Raw genomic sequence first — 24288 nt, forward strand, 5'->3', positions numbered from 1 at the left:
GCACTCTGATTTGCTGAACCACGCATGCTCCTTCCACTTAAGCAATTTTATAATTTGGCGTTTTTTCTGACCCGCTGGGAGTAACTGATCTACTCGAGCTTGCCAAGCCTATGCGAGAGTGTAAACTGCGAGCGTGACACGGGTAGCTTACCTTCGTTGTAAAGGTGACTGCCGTGTCGAAGAAAGCGAGTAACTTCTTGTGCTCATCAGCGATGTACACTGCATCGTCGTCGCTGACATCTTTTTCAGCCTTCATCTTGCACACCTTGAAAAAGGAAATAATTACTGTGGTTAATTAATGCGTTAGCTGCTCGGCGATGATGAGAATGTAACTCGACTCCGCAAACATCTTTGGCACTCTCCCCTGTTGAATAAAGCTTCATACGCGCGCTGAGCGATAGTGTCCACATGGACGATACACTTCCGCGAGTGCTGTGCTATCTGTTCTACTGACTTCAAAATTCTGTGCATACATTTTCGAGATGCATTTCATAGGCGAATATTAGTAGCACGTAGAGTCCTATACTAAGACTGTACTAATTGATTTTGTATGCTTCTGAGACTAAACCACATTTGTTGCTTGTTCGACGGACCGAGAGGTGTGCAACATTATGTTCCACGGTTATGAAATATTATTGCCACTAGAGCCAGCCTTATTGTCTACCTATTGATGTTCCCGATAAGGCTTACTAATTTGTACAGCGAGTTACTGAGCAGGGCATCGTCATTCGTTACTGCAGATGGTTAAAACTCAGGCACACATACGAGGAAAGCTTTGCGCGCAAACTCACCGCAGCGTAGTTCATGTTGATGGTGCTCTGTGACATTTCTCGAGCCGAAGGTTTGTTCCACGTCGTCTTCATATGGTAGGCCCTAGCGTACATGGCGAAAGACAACATCGCGTACCGTCCACGTCTTGCAATGTCCGTAAGCTCGTTCTTCAGGTCGTTTTTGACAAGAGCCTGCATCAAATACAAAACACGATTCGCATCAAGGAAAGACAAAAAAAAAAAGAAGAAAAAAGAAACGGAAGCGCGAGGAATTGTCTCTCTTCTATGAAAGAAACCAGTGGTCGGAGGAATATTGGCGATGGGAAGTGAAATGCATTTTCTGCTCTAAAAATTGACCTGCTTTCACTAGCGATGAAATCCGCAACAGCTAGCCTGCCTGTGTCGAATAAGCATGGGTTTCACCGTTTCTGGACCCGCGCGCTAGCTGAGCATAAGCAGAGATAACGCATGAGACGTTTAAGTTTGGTTCTCATGTTCGAAGCAGTTTCACTCTGCCCATCCACCCATCGCCATCTTTAATGTACCGTCCCTTCGTACACCGATAATTATCAGTCTTCAGAAGCTCCATTTCCTACACAAGCACAGAACTACGCGCCAGGAGAGTCATCTATTAGCAATTAGTTGTGATGTATGGATGCGAGAGTTGGACTGTGAAAAAGGCTGACCGCCGAAGAATTGACGCGTTTGAATTGTGGTGCTGGCGAAGACTCTTGAGAGTTCCTTGGACTGCCAGAAGATCAAATCAGTCAATATTGTCGACCATAAACCCTGACTGCTCATTGGAGGGTCAAATTCTAAAGTTAAAGCTCAGCTATTTTGGTCATCTGATGAGAAGAGAGCAGTCGCTGGAGAAAGATTTGATGTTGGGAAAGGTTGAGGGTCGCCGGAGAAGGGGTAGGCAGCGAACGCGATGGTTAGATGGCATCCTCGAGGCACTGCAGATGAAGTTATGTGATGTTAGGAAGATAGGGAGAGACCGGAAAGCGTGGCGTGACATGGTCAATAGGGTCACGAAGAGTCGGACACGACTGAACGACTGAACTGAATTGAACTGAACTGACCATTGCCCTCCAAAATGCCTACACCAACTAGAAACCCATGCAGGAGCGGAGTGAAAAAGCGACAACGCTATCGAAATCCATCATCGGCGTGAAAAACCTAGGTGCGCCACAGAATCATCACTCAACAGCTACCTCTTAACCCCCGATTTTCCAAGAATTTTAGCATCAGATATCTGACTGTCCTCTAATGCGATTTAAGGTTCCGCCATGTGGGATTCTGCTATCGCTGCTTAAGCGCCTTCTTGCAGCAAACCCTGCTCCTGTATCAAAATTGGGACGATGCGTTAAGGTTCAGGATCCTGGTAGCTGTCGTAGTCGTGAATAACTGCAATGTAATGCTACAAAGCTGGAATGCCGTCCCAACAATGAAATGACAACTAGCGTCCGGGAAATCAGAGTGCACTGCTGTATTATGGAAATCATTTACAGTACTTCGACAGGCTATTTGCACGGCGCTCTCCATAAGGAACAATAAGCTACGTTCGCAAGGAATTACGCTTCTATAGTATCAGGCAGCGTTGAGGCAGGTGAGCGTGCCCGAAACCTCGAAAGTGTTCGCGCCCACGCAATCTGTGAATACTACAAACTCAACAGAAAAAAAAAAAATTAGCTGTGGTTTAGCTTGTGGTTCTTCTTCTTCTCTTCTTTTTTTCTCAATGGCTCAGGGTCAGTGTAACCACGGCCAAGGTGGGACCGCAACGAAAGTGCGATCTCGGCGAAGTGGGAGGCGTGTAGCTCTCGCTACAAAACATTCTCCACGCCACTTAAACAGCTAAACAACGAAGCCAAAAGTCTTCGCAGACTACAGGCGGGAAATTACTCTAACACGGTGTGGCTGCATCGTTTAAAACTAGACAACAGAGAACATGAAAACTTTAAACATTGCGGACTGAGACACCGGTTCGCTACACCACATAGTCGGGCAATGCCCCTTTTCGCCTGGGGTGATGGGCAACATCCAAGACATTGAAGCTTGAGAGTCCCTCCTACAAGGCGAAAACCTTGCGACCCAAAAAGGAGCCATCCGCCTGGCGGTTGAAGCCGTGAAGAATCAGTATTCTTGCGCCCTTCTAGTTGTGGAGTCCCAGCCCCTTATTCTGGTCTGCCTATCTGAGTGGTAATACCTGGTGGTAATAAAGGTCTCAATCAATCAATCAATCAATCAATCAATCAATCAATCAATCAATCAATCAATCAATCAATCAATCAATCAATCAATCAATCAATCAATCAATCAATCAATCAATCAATCAATCAATCCCGCGCCCCCGACGGCCCAGCGATTGAATCTCGCGACAGCTGACGCATTCGACCGTCATCGCCAGTGTCATGAATGGGAGAGTCGGGACGGATAAGTGTACAGACACGTGTAGAGGCTGCACCTTGATCTGGCATTAGTTAATTGGGTTGAAGTGCTCCAAGCCTTGCGTGGCTCTTTCCTGCACTCTTATCAATCGACTGTTTCACTGCTTCCTGCAGTGCTGTCCCAGTGGCAGTCCAAAACCGTTAAAGCGCCCTGCCTTTCAAGTGCTGGTTCTATGGCACGGCTTGCAAGGAATTATGTTTTTGCCTGTCCGAATATATGCTAAATAATATTTGTAGAAAGGGATAATTTTCACTCTTCTGAAGAGAGAAAGATAAAAGGCAGGAAAAAATGAGGGGGACGCTTAAGCTCCGCCTTTAAGGTCATGACGCGTAGGCTGTCACCCGATATATAAACCTGCTTTATCCAATTCGTATGAGTATGTCTTTGTAGCCTAGGCGCAGCGTCCCTGACTCGGCATCCAAGACACTGGAAGGTCGATTCTTATTTCACTTTCCCACCTCAAATGAGCAACCCAAAATGACAGCTCCCTTGTTGTGGTGGCTGTAGGAAGAAGGAAAAGAAAATCCAAGGGCCTGCTACTGGCTCTGTAGCTGGCAACCCGAAATGACAGCTCCCTTGTTGTTGTTGTGGCTGTAGGAAGGAGGAAAAGAAAATGCACGGGCCTGCTACTGGCTCTGTAGCTGAGCCACCTCCGCTGCCTCGTGCGGACAGAAGAGAAAATAGAGAAGAAAAGAAAACGAAGAGGAAGAGAAAGACGCGCACCGCAACAACAGCCGTCGTCCACCACCGAAGCAGTGGCGGGTGCAATGACGGCCTACAATAGATTAAAATTCTGTGGCAGGCTTGCCCCCGCAGCAAGCGGCGGTGACCTACCTGCCCCAGCTCCATCAGGGGAGTACCGGAGTCAGCGTTCTGATACCATGCGGTCTTCTTAAGCAGCACAATATATCAAAGGATCAGTGGTTGGCCATATCAGCTGTCAGATGCCACCTGCTAGCGATATTTTTTCTCTCACGTCATTGACACCGATACCGTAGCCACCCACGGATTTCTTTTCGCACAACGTGCTATTTAACGCTGTGGAGTTAAAAGCGTTGTGAGCTTCGACTGCATTATTCGTTCGATACATCCACAAGAATTAATGTTCCTAATTTTAAGTCTTAAGCGTGCTCATGTTCCGAATAATGCGCTGACATTTTACTAAGTGCGACGAAAATGTCATCATGTCGAAAATGATGACGAAAATGTCATTTTTGTTACACGCAACTACTCAGTAAAATGTCATCAGGCTACTCAGAAATTAGTCTCCTATTGTTTAACCTGATTATTCCGTGCCCACGTATGACACGATAGGTGGCACAGGAAATCATTTCTTTACTTCGATGGACGATTTAAAGCTCTCAATGGAAGCGTGGTTGACAGTAGCGGCCGGCAAGATGTCCCTCCATCTAGCGGCCTCTGCTAAAAATGGCGACATATACAGTTATTGTTTCGGGGGATTGGCTAAAGAACGGCGGGAACGTCAGTCGTTCATCGCCGATTTTCAGTCTTAATTCCTCCCAGTCCACGCACACTCTGCACATGAAGGGTGAGCTAGTAAATCATATCATTCCTTCTGTGAAGGATTATTTGAGCGTTGCGTTGAGACTGTAGTGCTGGTTGATGGCTTCGAAAGGAAAGTTGCGGCACTCTTTAGTGGTCTGTGCGAAAAATGACGAGATGTGCTGAGGTGGAAGCTCGGCATAGTTGATCTGCAAACATTTTGAATCATATTCAGGAATTTTATGGCACAGGCAATCACGGTCATAACAGGCTAATGTCCAGTCGCGAAGAACTCCAGAGTACAAAACAGGGAGATTTCGAATGTGGCACCCCTCCCACCGAGGGGCCCACCTAAGGCCACAGATTCTGTTTGCTTGCGCTTCTTCAGAGCTGATTTTAATTTCTCTCTAAGCGACTACGTATGAAATAAAGAAAGAACATTGTGCAACCCAAATATGAATTTCACCAAAAGACGCAGAAAAAAAAAAAAACGAAGCATAATCGCAAAGAGCACAGAGGCGGCCACTCACAAGGGAGAGTGCGTTGTGTTCAGACAGGTCCACGCCATCAGGATTTGGCGCCAGCGGCCAGCGGTCCCCACTGCCAAGTCTCTCGGTGTGCAGCTTGACGATGATCATGGTCAGTCCCGGGAAGTCGCTGGTGGATAAAGCACGATGCAGCGAGCCATTCAGCGGTGCAAAGTTTAATATGACGATTCCCGTATTTCCGCGTGCCAAGTGCACGGCTTACAAGCACGACACATGACATATGCGGACTTTGCGCTAAGAGTACATACTGAGAAGTCCAAATACACACAGTTCTATATGAACTTATAAACGGGACCAGGTGGCAATCACAAAAATTACGAGAGACTTTAGCGACTAAAGTAGTGAAAGGGGAAAGCCTGAGTGCTGCATTCTGCTAAGCAACTGACAGTAATTAGTAATTAATTATATAAATTTCATTATGAAGGTAATTATTAATAAAATATTCTCTAATTAGTTACCTAATACATTACTTAATAACTATGAAATTCTAATTAGTTAATTTCTCATTGATTAGTAATTGGCCATTGATTGACATATGGTCTTATAAGGCACGCATTCGCGCATATTGTGGTAGTGCTCCGTGATTGGTCGAGACCTCTATGACGTCCTAGCGCCTCGGCCAATCAGAGCCGCCGCAAAAGCGGGACACATTTTGTCCACGACAGCATGAGCCATTAAAGGCTTTCGCCTTAAATCTTTAAGAATTTCTGTCATGTCGCGATTATTTGATGTACCAAGTTATAAACGAGACTACATGGCAAATATGAACAGTGTACGAATTGAATCCAGGATGCCACGATTATTTGGTGCATGTACACAGACACATCGCCTCGCGAGCACCTGTTGTCGACTATATACAGTTATTAATTTGCTAGATGCAACAGCTTTCGCCCGTATTTTGAGCCTACTTAGGTTGTGAGGCATACGCCGACATTTACCTAATGAGTTGCTACGGCTACGGATACACTCGTCGTTGAAAAACTCAGTTACTTTTACTCCACTCAGCTCACATTAGAAAAGACCCGCCGCGGTAGTGCAGTGGTGAAGACGCTCGACTCTGCCCAAGGATAATCCCGAACGTGGCGGCCGCTTTCCAAAGAAGGCGAAAGCACGGTGCCGTAGTGCTTTGCGATGTTAGTGCACGTTGAAGAACCCATGCGGTCGAAATTTCTGGAGCCCTCCACTACGGCGTCTCTCATAGTCTAAGTCAAACCAATAAGATTGGACAAGGTGTAGCAACCTTTCCAGTAATTTTCTGCGTACGCAAGGCGTAAAGTCATATATTTGTATGAATGAAGTGCGCAATAAAACCCTCACATTTTGACACGCTAAGCACAGCAGCTTACCGCATCAATTAGCGTGAGTTTATTAAATGTGTGGACAGGTATGACTGTAACCAACGTAATCAATTGTAATCAACGCGGCTGGAACGAAGCAACGGGATAGACAAAAAAACGCTGCCGAAGTACGGTTGGTGCGACTCAGAAGAGTGCCGTTCAAAGCGAGCACGTCTAGTAAGCTTGTGATTTTGACAGCCATTTCTAGTAAAACCTTGATATGGGTTGATTTTGACAGCGTTAGAAAATTTTACCAGCGTCCTGAAAACGGCCATCGGTTCAAACTGTATGCGCTTCAAGCTTATCACGAATTATTGAGGTAGGCTATCTCGCGCGACGGAATGGTGACCGAATTTTTAGACCGCAGCTCTTTGGCGCCTGTTCGTGGGTTTCGCGTCGTCGTCGTCGTCGACCGCTTCGACCTCGTAACCAGCTCCGCCCCCCTTTCATCCCCCCAGTTCGAGCCGGCGTTTCGGCAACCGGAGCCTCGCAGATACACTCAACAGTGAACGATGGGGGCAGGAGCACGCGCAGCAACCGGAGAACACGAGGAATAAAGAGGGAGGGGGGGGGGGGGGTCGCCGGAGGCAGCGCTAGCAGCGACTGACTGATGTCGCTGCCGTCGCTAGCGAGTCAAGACAACGTGACTGCGTAGAGTTGTGGCTGTAGGAAGAAGGAAAAGAAAATGGATGGGCCTGCTACTGGCTCTGTAGCTGAGCCACCTCCGCTGCCTCGTGCGGACAGAAGAGAAAATAGAGAAGAAAGGAAAAAGAAGAGGGAGAGAAAGACGCGCGCCGCAACAACAGCCGCCGTCCACAACCGAAGCAGTGGCGGGTGCAATCACGGCCTATAACAGATAAAATCGGTGGCTGGCTAGCCCCCACCGCAAGCGGCGTTGACCTACCGTCCCAGACCATATTATACTCGAATGTAATGGTATCGATCCGGAAGTTGATGCAGGCGCAATCACTGTTCCTGAAGCTCTGGGGTTTAGAGATAACAGTGGCCGGGTGAATAAACCGGCGGTGGAAACTAGCAAAAAACGACTGGAAGATTGGTGGCTTAAAAGCAGAGAAGTGACATAATGTTAGTAATGTAGGAACAAAAATTTAATAGAATGATGGTTTAGTTAACCATTATGAATCAATAATTAAGATATAGGAAGAAAATGAGCATGATAGCTACTGCTACCACCCCGTTTCAAAGGGGACGCTCCTATATTCCATCCATCCATCCATCCATCCATCCATCCATCCATCCATCCATCCATCCATCCATCCATCCATCCATCCATCCATCCATCCATCCATCCATCCATCCATCCATCCATCCATCCATCCATCCATCCATCCACTGCTACCACCCCGTTTCAAAGGGCACGCTCCTATATTCCATCCATCCATCCATCCATCCATCCATCCATCCATCCATCCATCCATCCATCCATCCATCCATCCATCCATCCATCCATCCATCCATCCATCCATCCATCCATCCATCCATCCAGCCCCGTAGGGCCAGGAACTGCCACCCTTCACCTGATTACTGATTTATTTATAGGAAGGGAAAGGCGCGGTAACTGTCTCACTTGTTTTCTGTGGACACCGCAACCGTGCCGTAAGGGAAGGGAGGAAGGTGGGAGTGAAAGTGGAAAGAGAGAAAGAGGAGCCGTAGTGGAGGGCTACGGAGTAATTTCGACCACCTGGGGAACTTTAACGTGCGCTGACATCGCACAGCGCACGGACGCCTCTTCGTTTCGCCTCCATCGAAACGCAGCCGCCGAGGTCGGGTTCATCACCACCTTCTAATTAATAATTGGTTCACAGGAAGGGAAAGGCGCAGTAACTGTCAGACTTGCTCTGTGGACACCCCAACCACGCCGTAAGGGAAGGGAGGAGGGTGGGAATGAAAGTGGAAAGAGAGAAAGAGGAGCCATAGTGGAGGGCTACGCAGTAATTTAGACCACCTGGGGATCTTCAACGTGCGCTGACATCGCACAGCACACGAACGCCACTTCGTTTCGCCTCCATCGAAACGCAGCCGCCGCGGTCGGGTTCGAACCCGGGAACTCCGGCACAGTAGTCGGGCGTCTTACCACTGCACCACCCCGGCGGGGCCCACCACCTTCTAACACCGTCTAACACCGTCGCCGCCATGCAGAAAGAGGAGGAGGAGGTCCCCTCTCTGCCTCCGTGGCGGCGAGGGTGCTTTCCGGTTGCCAAAACGCCGGCTCGCTGTCAGCGGATCACGGTGCGTGCATCCCGTTCTCACTCGCTTCACTCGCTGCTTCCGATAACTCAGTTGCTCTCTTCTTTTCTCCGACCACAAAGCTTCTTTCATGACAGCCAAGAACTATTAGTGGAGTGTTTCCTGGTGGAATTCGTGTGAAAAATAAAAAAAAGTGTAATTGTACATACGTGTCTTGCTCAAAATCTTTGCCTCTATCTATCAAAAAGGTGAAACAGCTGACAAGCTGTGCTCAAATTTCGCATTAGAACTAACGTAACCGTGGGCAATTTTTTGTATGTTTATCTACTTTCCTCGATGCTGGACAGACTTCCTTTTCTTATCTGTTGCTTGCAACATTTAGGTTTTGCGTTTTTGTGCATTTTCAGAGAGCGAGTGCCGCCTTTAGGTTTTAATGCGAAAGCATTACTAGGCTATGTCGGCGGAGACCTGTGTACGTTCTAATGTGTCCGCAGCCGCAGTGTCGTTCTCAGAAGAGTTAGGATCAAACGTATGGTTGTGATTGATAGATGATGATGTGAATATGATGCAGAAATAATTGTCAGTAGGATTAGTTAATTCTTCAAAGCCATGGCATGTATGCAGAGAAGTAAAATCAATCAGACGTTGAAATAGCCATACGACTAATGTCGACGTCCAAGAGATGTGCAGTCACGCCAACCAGCAGTGGATGTGCTTCTGACTTAATGAGCCAAATAAATGCGTGTTATTGATCAGAAGTGTGTAATGAGTAAATAAAAAAAAATTGCGAGAGCACTGCAGAATCTGCACCGAAGCAATGTTTAAGCCTGAACTTTGCTGTGTTGACCGCGAATGAATGAATGAAAAACTTTATTTACACAAAGGGAATTCTCCCGGCGTTGGTAGGGCCCTCAGTCCAGGGCCCCAGTGGCCTTTGCCGTCTTGCGCGCTCTGTCAATCAGCTTGAGCTGGTCGTCAGGCGTCGAGCAGGACAACGCAGCCTCCCACTGCTCCGGTGTTGGTGTGGTGTTTATTGGTGCTACCTGTGTTTCTTGACAGGCCCATGTAACATGGTAGAGTGTAGGAGGTTCTCCGCATAGTGGGCATTTATTTTCATATGTAGTGGGGTGGATTTTACTGAGGAGACTCAGATTGGGGTATGTGTTAGTCTGTAGCTGTCTCCAGGCAACCGACTGCTCTCTATTGAGGTCTTTGTGGGGAGGTGGATAGATCCTCCTTAAGGCTCTTTGATGTTCAAGGATGGCTCCATAGCGTCTAGTGACTGCGTCCGGTTCCCCGTCGTTGTGCGCCCCCGGTTGGCGTATGCTCGGGCATTGGCGTCGGCACGTTGGTTACCTTTGACAATCTCATGGCCTGTTGTCCACGTTATGAAGCATCTCGAAAAGCTGATTTTTCTTGCCTTGAGTATGCGGATGGCCACAGTGGATATGCGTCCGCTGCTATACCTTCTGCATGCTTCTTGCGAGTCCGTAATTATTTTTGTGGTAGCCTCCTCACCCTGGTGGGTGATAGCGAGAGCGATTGCCGCTTCCTCAGCCTCGAGAATGTTGTTGCTCTTGATCGCGGCGCAGTTGACTTCTTTAAGCTAGTGATCAACCACACTGGCTACCGCTCCGCGTTGTTGTTTGTATGTGGTCGCGTCGACGTACAATATGTTCTTTTTCCCTGCGAGGCTTCTTTCGTGTGCCTCGTACCTTGCCTCTCTTCTGGCCTTGTGTATTTTCGGATGCATGTTTTTCGGAATCGGGTTGACCTTAATGATCTCTCTTATTTCTTTCGGTATGCTGCCCGTGCTGTTTATTTTTCTGCAAGCATCTCTCATGCCCAGTATATTTAGCGTGTTCCTTCCCGTTTGCGTCTGCATGAGTCTTATTTTCTGCGCGAGAAGGTGGGCCTCGATGTGCTTTTGCACTGTGTTGTTTATGCCCAGTTTATTGAATTTTTCGGTCGAGGTGTTGACCGGTAGTCCAAGAGCGCATTTGTAGGCTTTCCTCAGGATTGCCTCCAGTTGTTCTTTTTCCTGTTCGAGCGGAATTTGGTAGGGGACGCCATATACAATTCGGCTTACAACGAGGGCCTGTACTAGCCTACATGTGTCCTCCTCGGACATGCCTCGTCTTCTGTTGGAGATTCTTGCTATCATTCGCGTGATCTGCGCGGTGGTACTTGCTAGCTGCCTGATTGATCTAAACGGCAGTTGCTTTGTATCCGCATGCCTAGGATTTTTATTTGCGATACTTCCGGGATCTTCTTTTCCCCTACGTAGATGTCTATGGAGTTGTGCAGATCGTACCCTCTTCTGTGGACTCTGAGAACCTCAGATTTCTCCGGAGAACATTCAAGGCCGCAATGTCGAGCGTATGCGTTGACAGCGTCTGCTGCTCTCCGCAGACTGTTGTCCGCGAGATGTGGCACCGAGATTCCGCGAGTGACAGATACGGCGCCTTTCATTTCCTGTAAGCCAAATATAGAACGCCGTTGAACTTAGATGCGTTTAACGAAACATGTTTTGTGTTCCACAAGGGGCGCGCAATGTATCGTCAATGCTCAGGCTTTCGCATTTTCCCAGGGCAGATTCTGCAGTGCGCTCGGAATATTTCTGCGTGATGCTAACGTGTAGAGGAGTCCAAAAAAAAAAAAAATAAACATGGCTTAGCTCTGCTATGCCTGGATATATGTAGGGAAAAGCAGTGACTACCTCGGGATCAGAAGAAGCTAATTTCTCGTCTTCTGTGCCGTTCACCAGCAGCTAAACTCTCCTTGAATGCCATGTCGAGCGCGTCTAAGCTCACCGGCGTTCTATAATTCGTTTACAGGAAAGGAAATGCGCAGGATCTGTTACTCGCGGAAGGCAAGAAGCGCCGCCCGGCGGCGTTGGAGCGCACTCGTTCCCGCTTGGTCCTCATTGCTGACGGCAGATGGCTGACGTCATATCCTTGACGTCACCCTAATTGAGTGACTTAACTATTTTAGTCTTTGGTACTTTCAAACTGAGCGCCAATCGCAGTATCAGTCACTCGCCGAATCCCGCTATCATCCTCACGGTAGACAAGGGGAATTATGAGGGGCGTGGTACAGCGGCAAAGCGCTCGGCTGGGGGTCCAAGGGGTGAAGGTTCTATTCTCGTTTTTTAAGGAGGAGGAGACGCACACCTCTTAAGCGTTGCTAGGCAACGCTGGCAGAGCTTGGCGAGGAAGCTGGCCTTGGCTGTGACGTCACTCGGTCGCGGCATACGGCATACGTCACTCGGTTTCGCGCATGCGCAGAACTCGCCAATCTGTGCACCGGCTCAAGCGAAGCTCGCCTCCGATCATCGTAGTGAAGCTTTTCGCTTCAGTAATTCAGTTTATAAACGCCGCCCACGCTCTGCGATTGCCCCCAGCACCAACACTGACGAGAGCACCCGCTCACCGAGGGGCCTTCTTCGCCACATCCAGAATCTTGTCGCCTTTGGAACCATCCCTGAGAGAGATACCCAAGGCGCAGTGGTAGCGCCGGTTCGATGACTTTGTCTTCAGGAAATCCGCCACGACCTGCACAATCGACGTACACGAGAGAGCGCATTAGACAAGGCATTAGACCATGCCTTGTTCACTACTTCTTGCCAGTTGCTGACTGAGCAGAACGAGTACTCCTGACTCACCCCTTCATGGTAGGTTCTCTTATATCTTTAGGGGTGGTATCAATTTGGACTCCACATCACGTTATAAAGTGAATATATGAGAAACATAAATATATATTGGAAGAGACAGGCAATTTCCGCCTTTAATAGAGCAAAATAATAGCGAGAGTGTGAGTATTTACTGGGAGCAAGATGTTCCACAGAGTCTTACCATAGGGTTAATCGCGAACAAGGTAATACAGACCACTCTTACGTGACGCAACTTTTGACGCATGCTATTGATTCTTGGGCACGTAAATACTGCTTTTGCGCGTGAACATAAATTCAACATACCTTTTTATTTCGGTTATGCAAGGCGGAAGGTGCAAAAATAGTAGCCTATCCGCGAATGTACGCTTCGGCGGTCTGTGAACTATGTGAGGTGAAGTCTGATGGAGACGTGGCTCGTAACAGTAACAATGAGGAGCTAACAAACTGACAGTATACGTATACTGGCGATAGCAATTTTTCTCAATTAGAAAAAGCTCGTGTTAGGACGATGAAGCAAGAGACTGTTAAGTAGTATGACATCTATGTCAGTCTAAGCGCCAATTGCCTAGTCATGACGTTCATGGTGGCTGTCTGAGAATCATGGAGAACGTTTACCTAGAGAGGATTGCCGGCTGTATTTTTTGTCATCCATGACTATACTAAACCTGTCACCGGCTTTGTCGATATGTTCAGGTTTGCCCGTTGTAAATGCGTGTGGTTAAAATGCGGGCAGCTGAAACTTCTGAAACTTGCAGCTAGATCAGTGAGCCAGGCTGTGCTTCGGCTGGGAGTCTCAAATGTCTCTACTTTGTGTGCCCTCTGCACACGGCATTTCTCCGCCTGAGTTGGAATTCCCAACTCGAGTTTGACCCGCAATCAACATCTTGATTCACGTGCTTATCGCAACTGCCGCCCAGCTGAATTGTTCCGGAGATGACTAGGTGCCGTCAGGCCATGCCTTCTGCAAGGTAGAGTAGCAGTGCGGCGGAAGGATGCGCGCGCACCTTGAGGTATTTGAGGTCTGCATCCTTCAAATCGTCGTAGTCTTCGGCGTTCTTGACATTCAGCATACCAAAGTGAATAAAATTGGCGCTGAACAGCTTGTCCAGGGCCGCCGTCAATTCGAACTCCTTGTCCTTCACGGCGTCGGCGATCAATCTGACGAGAGACGACAGCAAAATACGGCGATACCTAATTAAGGCGCTGCTACTGAGCAGCACTACGCGAGAGATGACCGCACAGCGACCCTAAAAGATGATGCCAATAACGAGTAAGGCAGGAGCCTCTGCAGGTAAATTCTTGAAACAATCCGTCTATGCAGCCTTCACTTGACTGACAATCTAATTCCACTAGCAATCGTGAATCAGCACTACTGCGATGCAATGATTTCGGGAACTCCAGTGTCCATTTGTTCCGAGAAAAGAGCAGCTACCGCGTGGTGCTTTCCTGAACGCTAGCATGCTTCCTGTATGAATTGCAGTCGCATGCTGTGATCGGTTAAGTCGGCGCTGACTGCACCAATACATTCAGACTCATGAATCCAAAAGCGCGTGAGGAGCCGCCGCACAGAGGAGAAATGTAGAAAATAGAATTGATTTAAATTTACGAACTTGGATGTCCCCGAATTGGCATGTGATATACGAACCCGGATCACGCAGAGTTATCAAGTCATGTTGGTTCCACACGCACTCATATCTGCATACGAATCACAACGAAAGTGTTGTCACTGGCAGTCGCCCTTTCCCATTAGCTCTCGTTCAGCCCACGTGGATTTGCAGCGGCATGCTGCAGGCGACGACACATGAGGGGAAATGGTGAAATGACTAGGAACGTTTGCGTCCTTGGTTTTAATGTGGCCTCAAACTTCAGGTCCTCCTTTATTCATAAAGCGTTTAAGTCGAAAAAACGTTTGAGTGCAGTTTACGCTACGCTCAGCAAGCGCCTAATCTCTGATGTAAACTTTTGGCCCACAAGATCATGTAGATACTTTCCCTTTAAATTGCACGAAATCGGTCGAATTTTGCTGCGTAATTTTATTTCAGTAGATTACCGTTTGCCCTCGTATTCTTGTGAATGCAATTCTTTGGGGCGTTTGTATTGGCACCTGATGGTTCAATCATTGAAATATTATGTACGTTTGCAGGATCTGAATCCTTCCTCAGGCCTAAACGAAACTCCAAGATACTACTGCATTCGTCTAAGCCATCATTATTTTGCTGTAAGGGGGTGTACGTTTTAGTGTGCACATTTAACAAACTGTCAAGCTTGACCAACTACTCAAGCCATGATTACCCGGTGGACATGGATGTGCCGAAGGTGGTCTTGGTGTACTTGCGCGCTACCAGCTTAAGAACGTTGAAAGCTGGGCTCCCACCGGTCGGAACAATGACGTCCTTGTCGATGTCGTATTGCATGTCCGTGTAGAACATGACGTCGCACAATCCATCCTTAGGAACCATGGCAACTCTCACACCGGATGCGCCAAATGTGCACGCAAGCACCTTTGGCTTGCCTGCGCGAGAATAGGCAGCATCGCGAAAGAAGTGCAAATAAAAACTTTGAAAGTCATGAGAAGCTGACCAGAGAACTCGGCGTCCTAACAGGACACGTCTGCATTGAAATGTCTATCATTTTGTCTCCGTATCACAAATGAGGCGGATAGTGTTGGGATGATTACAAGAAGGAGTTCAAGAATACATATATTGAAATACGTCCAAATTACAGGTTTGAAATGCGTAGACCTCCCATAGACACTAATTTGCACTGGGATAACCGAACTGACATAGCCCAATGTCATGTAATACAAAGGGCGTTATTTGATACATATGCATCTACTGTGTAGTGAAAAGCTACTTGACATTTCGGAAAGCTAACAAAGTATACAGTCACATATGGTTTTTACTAGTTGATATTAGAGAGATTTAGCTTACCGTGATCCGCGATCCGCTACCGTGATCCACCATCGTGCGTGCGTTCCATTGCGCAAGCGCAGATCCTCTTGACGCCGATAGATGGCACCACATACTTGATGTCGGCACATAGACCTGCCGCGTCGGGACCAATCAGCTTGTGTGCCCCGCCAACGTGCGGTAGAGGGTCGCGTTGGCGAATCGCGGATCACGGTAAGCTAAATCTCTTTATTGACACCGTCAGAAAGACCCTATGTTCGGCGGCTACAATGCATTAGATGCAGAAGGAAGCTGCTTTTAAAGCTGTTCTAGGATCCGCTACTGGGTGAATATACAGCAGGAAAACGCAGATTATATTGCTAGACTCAGACCTTCTTTTAGTGTTGCTATGTTTGCCATGGGTCCTCGGTGAGAACATGGCGAGCTCAAACCCTTACGTAAGCGTGCGTGTGAGCTCCGCAAGGAGATGAGCGAATAGGCAGGCAGAGATTAACTCAACTATTTATAATTTCTTCAATCGCGGTTACGTGGCAAATTTCATTCACTTACTGCTTTGCGCAAAAATGCTAATCTTCATCCTTCGCAGGCTGAATCCTGACCGGTCTTATTGTGAAAGTCTGGTTACATCGTGCTCCGGTTACGTTAGGTATCTCCTTATGATGTTTTGTATTTACCGTATGGACATACGGTAAATACAAAACATCATAAGGAGATACCTAACGTGCGTGAGAGAAGACGGCAGCTCAATCGCGCTTAATTTGAGCTTTCGGTGAAAGAAAAAAGAACCTTCCTCAAAAACTACAAAATGTCGTTTGATATGGTCGCATCCTTTATCTCAAATTAAACTTTGAGTGCACTGCAGAACCTTCACTGAAGAATTGCGAAAGCGCGAGCGTTGTTGCAGCTTTGTTCTGATACTGGACGCGTTGATATTTATTTATTTGTTTTTGAAAATTTACTTTCTCCTGTTTTTATAACCAAAAAACCTCTATACGTATTTAGAATTTGTGTAACTTTTCTTTTCCTGTTCCTTTTTTCTTTCTGTTGATTTTTTTTTTCATCAAGCATTCTTACTCTCCACGAAGAGAATGAATCCCAAGAAAGTCGGTGTATAGTAGTGCTTAGCGAGCTCGGCTGGGACACGAAAGGATTGTGGTCTGACTTCCTGGCATGATCCCGATATTTTCTTGGTTGTCAGTTCATAAGGAGAAGCTCTGGTGACGCGCTCTGACTGATGTCACTCATGAGGGAAGAAATTATTATCATCATCATTATCATCATCATTATCACAATCATCATCATCATAATCCGCCTGACTATACCCACTGCAGGGCGAAGGCCTCTCCCATATTTCTACAATTCCCATATTTCTACCTCATCCGCCCACCTAACATTCTGCCGACCCCTGCTACGCTTTCCTTCCCTTGGAATCCAGTTTGTAAACCTGAGCGACCATCGGTTATCCTCTGTTCGCACTATACATGCCCTGCCCATGTCCATTTCTTCTTGATTTCCATTGCGTATACCCCTCTGTGAACTTATTCGCTGACCACACTGGACTCGTACTTTGGATATAGGCGACTCATGTCCTGCCCATTCCCATTTCGTCTTCTTAATTTCCACTAGAATGTGAGTAACCTCTGACCCACCCTGCTCGCTTCCTATCTCTTAATGTTACCCCTACCATTTTTCATTCCATAGCCCCCTGAGTTGTCCTGAACTTAAGTAGAACGCGCTCGGTTAGCCTCCACGAGGGAAGAAGTGCATTCGCATTGATAATGACCGCACGCGTCACACACTGGGGTGTCAGTAAACGCTATTCGCACAGGCGCGTACAATACATGCTCATTTTTTATCGTACTCATATATGGCTCAGAGGTCTGGTGTCCGGAACGTCCGTGTTGTTTCGATGCTAAGAGGCGTCGGCTGGCACCATCCATGTGGACCGGTATCGTGAATTTGTGCTTTTCGGGCAATGAAATGCTTCCCAGGACGTCTCCTTCATCCGTGAAGCTGACGACTGCAATCCAGTGGTACTCGTACCAACTCTTTCCAACTGGCAGCGTTTCGTTATGATCTTTGGCTGTGTCAAAGCCTGTAAGTTTCTGTTTGCTGCGAAAACGTGGGATAATGGCGCCAGCTTCATAAAGAATGAATTCCAAATTGATATATGAATACAAATAGATTTATGAGCAAACAAGAAAAAAAAAGCTTAGAGGAACGCAGAGAAAACACTGCAGTGTGGCTGCGTATCATCCTCATCATTGTCATCAGCCTGCCTATACCTCCTGCAAGGCGAAGGCCCCTCTCATATTCCTCCAATTAACGCGGTCCTGTGCTAGCTGCATCCACTTGACCCCTGCGAACTTCTTAACTTCATCCACCCACCTGACTTTCTGCTGCTTCCTGCTACACTCTTCTTCTCTTGGTATCAAATTTGTTACCCTTTTCGACCATCGGTTATCCTCTGTTTGCACTATACATGCCCTGCCCGTATCCATTTCTTCTTGATTTCCATTGCGCATACCCCTCTGTGAACTTATTCGCTGACCACACTGGACTCGTGCTTTGGATAGAGGCGACATTCATTCCAGCCAGAGCACACTGCTTCCGAACGCATCCGTTTTGAAGTCGGCATAGTGGAGGAGCATGCTGTCTTCAGAATGATTATCAGGTGTTACTTCGTGTATGTAGTAATTTGACGAATATTAATAACAAAACACAATAAGGGCGATAAAGCGCATTTAAAAACATGTGTTTTATTACCCTGAACCTATAAAACACTACATGTCACGTTCATAGATTAGCCTACATAACTTTTGTTCGTGCGCTCCAGAGGACGCCTTCTCCATGGGGTCACCTCATTAGAAATATTTACTAGAGAAGTTGGAAGCAATACAAAACAGGGCTTGTCGTTTCATCTCGCGTAATTATAATTTCCAGCTCAGCGTAACCCAGCTAAAGCTTGAACGTTCACTTCATCCGTCGAGATATCGCCCTTCTATCTCTTTTTCATAAATACGCCCATGGCACTGGGTCATCCGTAAGTCATCTACAACGTCCCTCCTACCTATCGCATAGATTGCATAACGACTACAGCTATGCTCGCATTTACGGCAGTTCTAACGCTTTTAACTTCTCATCACTCACGCGCGCCATCCGTCTGTGGAATGATCTTCCGAATAGCATCGCATCGCTCCACAATCACGAGGCGTTTCGCGAAGATATGCTGAAGCACTTCATTGATAACGCTTAGCATATCACGTATGCTCCCGCCATTTATGTCACTATTCCTTGAACGGGCTTTGGTGATGCGCAGTAGTTCTGTGGTATAGTTGAATCTACATTTTTTTGTTTTTTGTTTTGCATTTCTGTAATACCTTGCAATCTTCTCGCTTGCGTTACATGATTTGTTGCTTAGTACTTCTTATACCTCCCTTTGCATTACGATATATTGCTTATGATGTTTACAGATTTGTATAATTACCACTGTTTTCCTGTACTTGCGATTGTGATTTTGTTTTTTAACTCACTTTGCAGATATCTTTGTATTTGGCTTCTCTGGAGGCATGCAAGGTATAAATAAATAAATAAATAAATAAATAAATAAATAAATAAATAAATAAATAAATAAATAAATAAATAAATAAATAAATAAATAAATAAATAAATAAATAAATAAATAAATAAATAAATAAATAAACTTGACAGTGACCTGAAATACTCAAAACAGTGGCGTAAGCACCAGCGAATGGGACTGAATCTCCTACATGACACTCACTGCAATATTATCAAGAAGAGAAATATTTGGGGCTGGTTTTAACATTTTAAATACAATGGAAACACGCACGACAGCTAATCATAATAATAATCGTCCCTATTACTGTCGTCTTTGTCATCGGCGGTGACGGCAGCGCAGGCTGGCGGCAGCGGCAGTGGCTGCAAACGCCTGCCAGCGGTTACACCAGCTGCCGTGGCAAGTCGTCTTGTGAAGCAGCAGCAGACTGACTATACATTGTATTCTACCTTATACATCTCCATTTATTCCGGTCCTGAGCCATCTATGATTACCTTATTCATGGAATCTCATTCTACCTGGCGACCTTGCTATAGCAAGTGTATACACTTGCTGCCTCTTGAACCATGCCTTTGCACTGCATGCCCAGCCTATGGTAATTCCCTTTTGATTTTGACTGAGATATCAACAAATGGCTTCTTTATATGGTATAGATATCTTGCAGTATTTTCACATAGGGCTCTTCTAGACGTTGGGTCTACAAATGCATGCATGACTGCTGACGGTAATACTCTGTTATAGTAATCTGTAAAGACAACCTATAAGGGCTGGTTGCATTCTGTGATGTTGTATACCCCTCATTAATTGTTGAATAGTCTTTATAAAAGCCCTAGTGGCTCTTTGGCTGCTTGAAGTCCAATGTTCTCTTTCCAGTAGCAGACGTCTTAGTGAATACCTTGTAACGAAAGACAGTAATTGGATAGTTCTATCTTTTGATGTCCTTGACATCCTTTTTCCTATGATGTGCGATAATGTTAGCGTTCTTTGATGATGCGGGTTCGGTACTCCTGAAATCATCCCGGATTGCGCATAAAAGGAGACGAGTCTCAAGCACAATATCCCCACCATCTTTAACAGCTGCTTTCAGTGTTTGCATTGCTTCTGAGTCTTCCCGCCTCTCTTGTTACGGAGGATGCCTGGTTGCTGACACCACTGCGTCTCTCGTCGTCCTAATTAGTTCGGCTATTCTATACATATATGTGCACAAATTGTTGGCTACAATAACCGCCTTATCCACATTGGCATTGAAGTTACTTTTGTTATTTATTATTGCATACATCTAACGTTTGCCGACGCCTAATTTACTGTTCATTCGGTTAGGGCTACCCATGTCCTTTAGAGACTGCTTGCATAATTGCACTTAGGTAATATTTCCAGATGTCGGTTGCCCAATTGTTGTCCATTAGCTTTAGTAGCTCTGGCAGTTACATTTTGCCGCTTGATGTCGAAGCTTTGTGGTTTTCGCCTTGCTATATTCATTGTCACTATCCGACCACCTAATTATATTACGTACTCGGTAATGCAATGCGAGGTTATCATTCATTCTTCGCATACTCAGGTAGTTGCCCATTGTTAAAGAATAGCTGTCCTGCAGTGCGATGGTCAGATAATAAATTCGTGACGCTATACAAGCTGAAATCGCGAAGATTGAATGGCCATCACCTGGGAAGCACTAAGAAACACATCCTGATATTCCTTGGCAACTTCTATGAGAAAATTTTCCGATAACAACATGTAGCGGAGAGTCACGTGAACAGATGTGATCGCGAACTGCACAACCACATTGTGGCCGCAGGTGAAGCAGGGGGCTTAATGGCACAAACTTCGATGCAAGCGTGTGTACTTACCTGACCTTTATGGCGTTCTTTGGGTTACAATTATCTCTTCCTACCGTGATGAATACATCTGTCACATGAGAGACAGAGTTAATATTTAACACAAGCAGTGTATGCTGTCTTGATGAAAAAAAAAAAATGAGAGCACCTGGTCAATGGATTCTAAGAAGGGCGGTTTCAGAACGAACTGCCGAAATACTACTGAAGCAGAACAAGTTCCAGACGCGCGTTTTAATACGATTGCACTAAGGCAGAGCGTAGCTGTTGCCAATCTCGCCGAGCAGCTTTAGGCGCAGTCAACGCACCGACAGCGGGGTGGGGCAGCTTCTTTGCTTTTGGCGTGCATGCGTCGTCTGTGTTTGCTTATATCCTAGGTGGCGACGGTTAGCCCTCATTCTATTCAACCAGGTCACCGTAGCTAGCAAGATACATAGTTAAGCACGGTGTACACCATAGTGACATTGTAAGACCACTTTAGTCTGCCCTCTACAGAACGGCATCGTGGAGGACGCTAGACATCAAATATATTGTAAATGCGTCGAAACTAAGCAATGGTGAATTCTCAGGATGTACACCATGCAACAAAACCTCGTTGTGAGGTTTGTACGAAAATTAATGCAGTCACAACGTTCCAAAATACAGTGTCCTATTTTATGCTAAGAGTGCGAGGAGACTTGAACTGCGACACCAGTAGTAAAGTCTACCTTCTAGAACGTGGTGGGTGCCATGAGGAATATACTGGGCCAAGAGAAACGCCTTTCCGTTTAGGCGAACATAATCACAGGGCACACATACGGTCACTGTAATGTCGGCCGTTATTAAGGCATGCAAATACCAACCGCTATTAGTTTGACGGCTTCAGGGTCATGATTCTGTAGTCAGGCTTCCAAGTGAATTACAGCATGGGATGCACTAGAGTCATATATAAGACATAAATTCAACACTAAATTGTGAGATTGATGCGAGTGGTGGTTAAATTTCACTGCAGCCGTCAACCCACTGAGACGCGATGATTGTTTCATAAATCCACTTTCGGCACTCATCGCTTTCATTTATGTTACTGCACATATTTGGTTGTGTTTTCATTAAACATTGTTTCATTCCAAACAGTTAATTTTTACATCTATTATTTCACTAGTGAGCAATTTTGAAAATATAACAAATATAACAGAAAGCACATTTTACTCTCTAAGCAGAAATATCTGGTTACTATTATTTTCATTCCCAGGAACATTTATATTTGCAAAAGCTTTTCTTTTGCAAGTACAATTGTGATACATTAATGACATAAACATTTCAGTAATATATAGTATACCAGGCATGACCGGCGAATTTACTAAGGGACTATATTCTGCTGCGCAGTGAGGTGATGCGTTTCGGCTTTGTATATTTGGCTGCATAGCCAGAAAACGTTGTCCGGGATTATAGTCGCTAGAGAGAAATAGAGATTAATTTCAGCGAAACAACTTTATGGCACTTGATCGCCACTCTGGCCTTCTCGCAACCCTAAATCCTTATGTTTGCCTGATATTTTGTTATAACAGCCGTTGTTGGACCTCATTATAACGCAACCGAAGGGACCGAAAGACCACTTCGTTGTAGACGGCGCTTCGGTACAGCATTCAAGCTAAATTAACTTCAACGGTGTATACTGAACACAATAACGTGCCGTTGACATGCGCTGCGAGAGCCCTGAACACGCGCATGGAACGCCCACCACATGGATGAGTTTCGAATTGTCGTCAACGCAAGTTAGCGCATTCACACGCGCCAGTTCTCTCGAATACATGTAACAACTGCACGCGACTGAGTCGATAGGTGGCGCTAGAGCAAATGTTCTGCGAAGACACACTATGTACACGTTTGTGTCCAATAGTAGATCAGCCGATTATGTCTTTTTTGCTAATTCGTATAAAGTATGGATTTGGAAGAATTATGCACAGACAGGGAGGTAGACCCTTTGACAAAAATTTAGAGCCCGGGGGTCTACTTCTGAGCCATATTATGTAGCTCGTAATGAGTTCCAATTGGTTTTCAAACTTGATAAAGGCAAGATGAGTTTTCGTCCTACCCTCTCAAATAGATAGAACTTCGACGATTGTAAAAGAAGTCATAATATACGGCTTAAAAGCTAACCCTCTGGGTTCTAAACTTTTTATAAACGCTGCATATACCTGTTCATAGAAGTTAGGTCGGTCGTCTAGGGATTACCGATACGGGTTCTTTAAAGAGCGCCCTATGGTGAGTTCTTTGCGAGCAGGCGCCATGGTTGGCTTTGTCGCACAGTTCACGAGAAAGCGGACCACACGTTTTCTCCACAAGAGAAAATGTTATGCTATGGAGATCGCTTCGGCCAGACCGAAGATATTCAACAGAGCAACATTCTTCTCAACGGGAATTGTTTCGCGCTTTCATTGTTAAGTGCTTGGCGGATAGAAATCGGCGTGCCTTTAGTCATGTACATCCAGTAGCCCTGTGGAATGATTTTTAACCGTGGCATTATGCAGCAAAAACGACAGCATTAACCGAAGCCTCTTATGACTCCTTCAATGTGATGGCATTGATTGCGAAGAAAGTTGGACCAACTGATTAATACTTACGGTGAAAAAACTACAGTAAGCATTAAGAAGGAGCTTTTACTAGCGAGGTTTAGAATACGGGGACTCTATCGGTTAGAGTAATAGGGTAATAGCGGGACGCGAGTACCCATGCTCAGAGTGATTGCCTCACCCCTGCACATCCATCGCAGCATCCCATGCGTGGACATTTTCGGCCAGCTATTACCCTATCCCCTAAACGGACGGGTACGTCCCTCTATTCTAAACATCGCTATTGTCTCAGCGTTCCCGTTTGTCCTCGTCAGCAGCATTTCCATAGGTGTTCACTAGCTTCTTCACGGCTTTCATAAGCACATGTAAGCATAAGCATGTATGCATATATTTTACATATCGTATATAAGTGTTGCATAATGTTTTTTTTTAATTTTGTATACACTAGAGGTGTGTGCTGCTGTCTGTTGTTATCTGTTTTGGGAGCCAAGGCCCAGTCAGGCTTGCCGCCTTTTGCCTTGGCTTCCCCTTTCTTGTAAAAGAAAGAAAGAAAATAAACTCCAACTCCAACTCCAACTCCAACATCATTCGGGGCTGAAGTGAGAGGGTAAATCTTTCGGATGGGCCAAAGGATCACCTCTCAAATGTACTTCTGCGGATGGGGCTCTGTGATTGGTTACTGATCACCTGAAAACATGTCATTATGTCTGTCTTGACCAATAAATAAATTTTGTTTAACGATGGCGGCTCTTGATGTAACCATAACTCTAACGCTATCAGATTAAAACTGCACGCGAAATAAAAGGAGCTGAGAGCTCGCACTGTGCCGCGTGCCACGCGCACAGCACAGTGTGCCATTATCTAGGCAACCATGCGCCCAGCTTTTTAGGGCATTACAGAAGAAACGTGCTATTTGGGGCACCTTTCAGGT

The 24288-nt window shown here is 46.1% G+C and overlaps 1 protein-coding gene across 1 annotated transcript in view; it reads right to left on the reverse strand.

Annotated features, from left to right (window-relative positions):
* The window catches only part of LOC146176577 (uncharacterized), a 34898-nt gene that overhangs the window by 2901 nt on the left and 7709 nt on the right, over window positions 1-24288 (reverse strand). The window contains exons 5-10 of the mRNA XM_084581329.1: window positions 14780-14999; window positions 13492-13645; window positions 12247-12368; window positions 5252-5378; window positions 792-962; window positions 152-265 (exon numbers count right to left, since the gene is read on the reverse strand). Coding sequence (XP_084437455.1) covers window positions 152-265; window positions 792-962; window positions 5252-5378; window positions 12247-12368; window positions 13492-13645; window positions 14780-14999 — 908 coding nt within the window. The remainder of the gene's footprint in view (window positions 1-151; window positions 266-791; window positions 963-5251; window positions 5379-12246; window positions 12369-13491; window positions 13646-14779; window positions 15000-24288) is intronic.

Source organism: Amblyomma maculatum, chromosome 10 (genome assembly GCF_055883805.1).
Source record: "Amblyomma maculatum isolate TAMU_Amacu chromosome 10, ASM5588380v1, whole genome shotgun sequence".
Taxonomy (NCBI): domain Eukaryota; kingdom Metazoa; phylum Arthropoda; class Arachnida; order Ixodida; family Ixodidae; genus Amblyomma; species Amblyomma maculatum.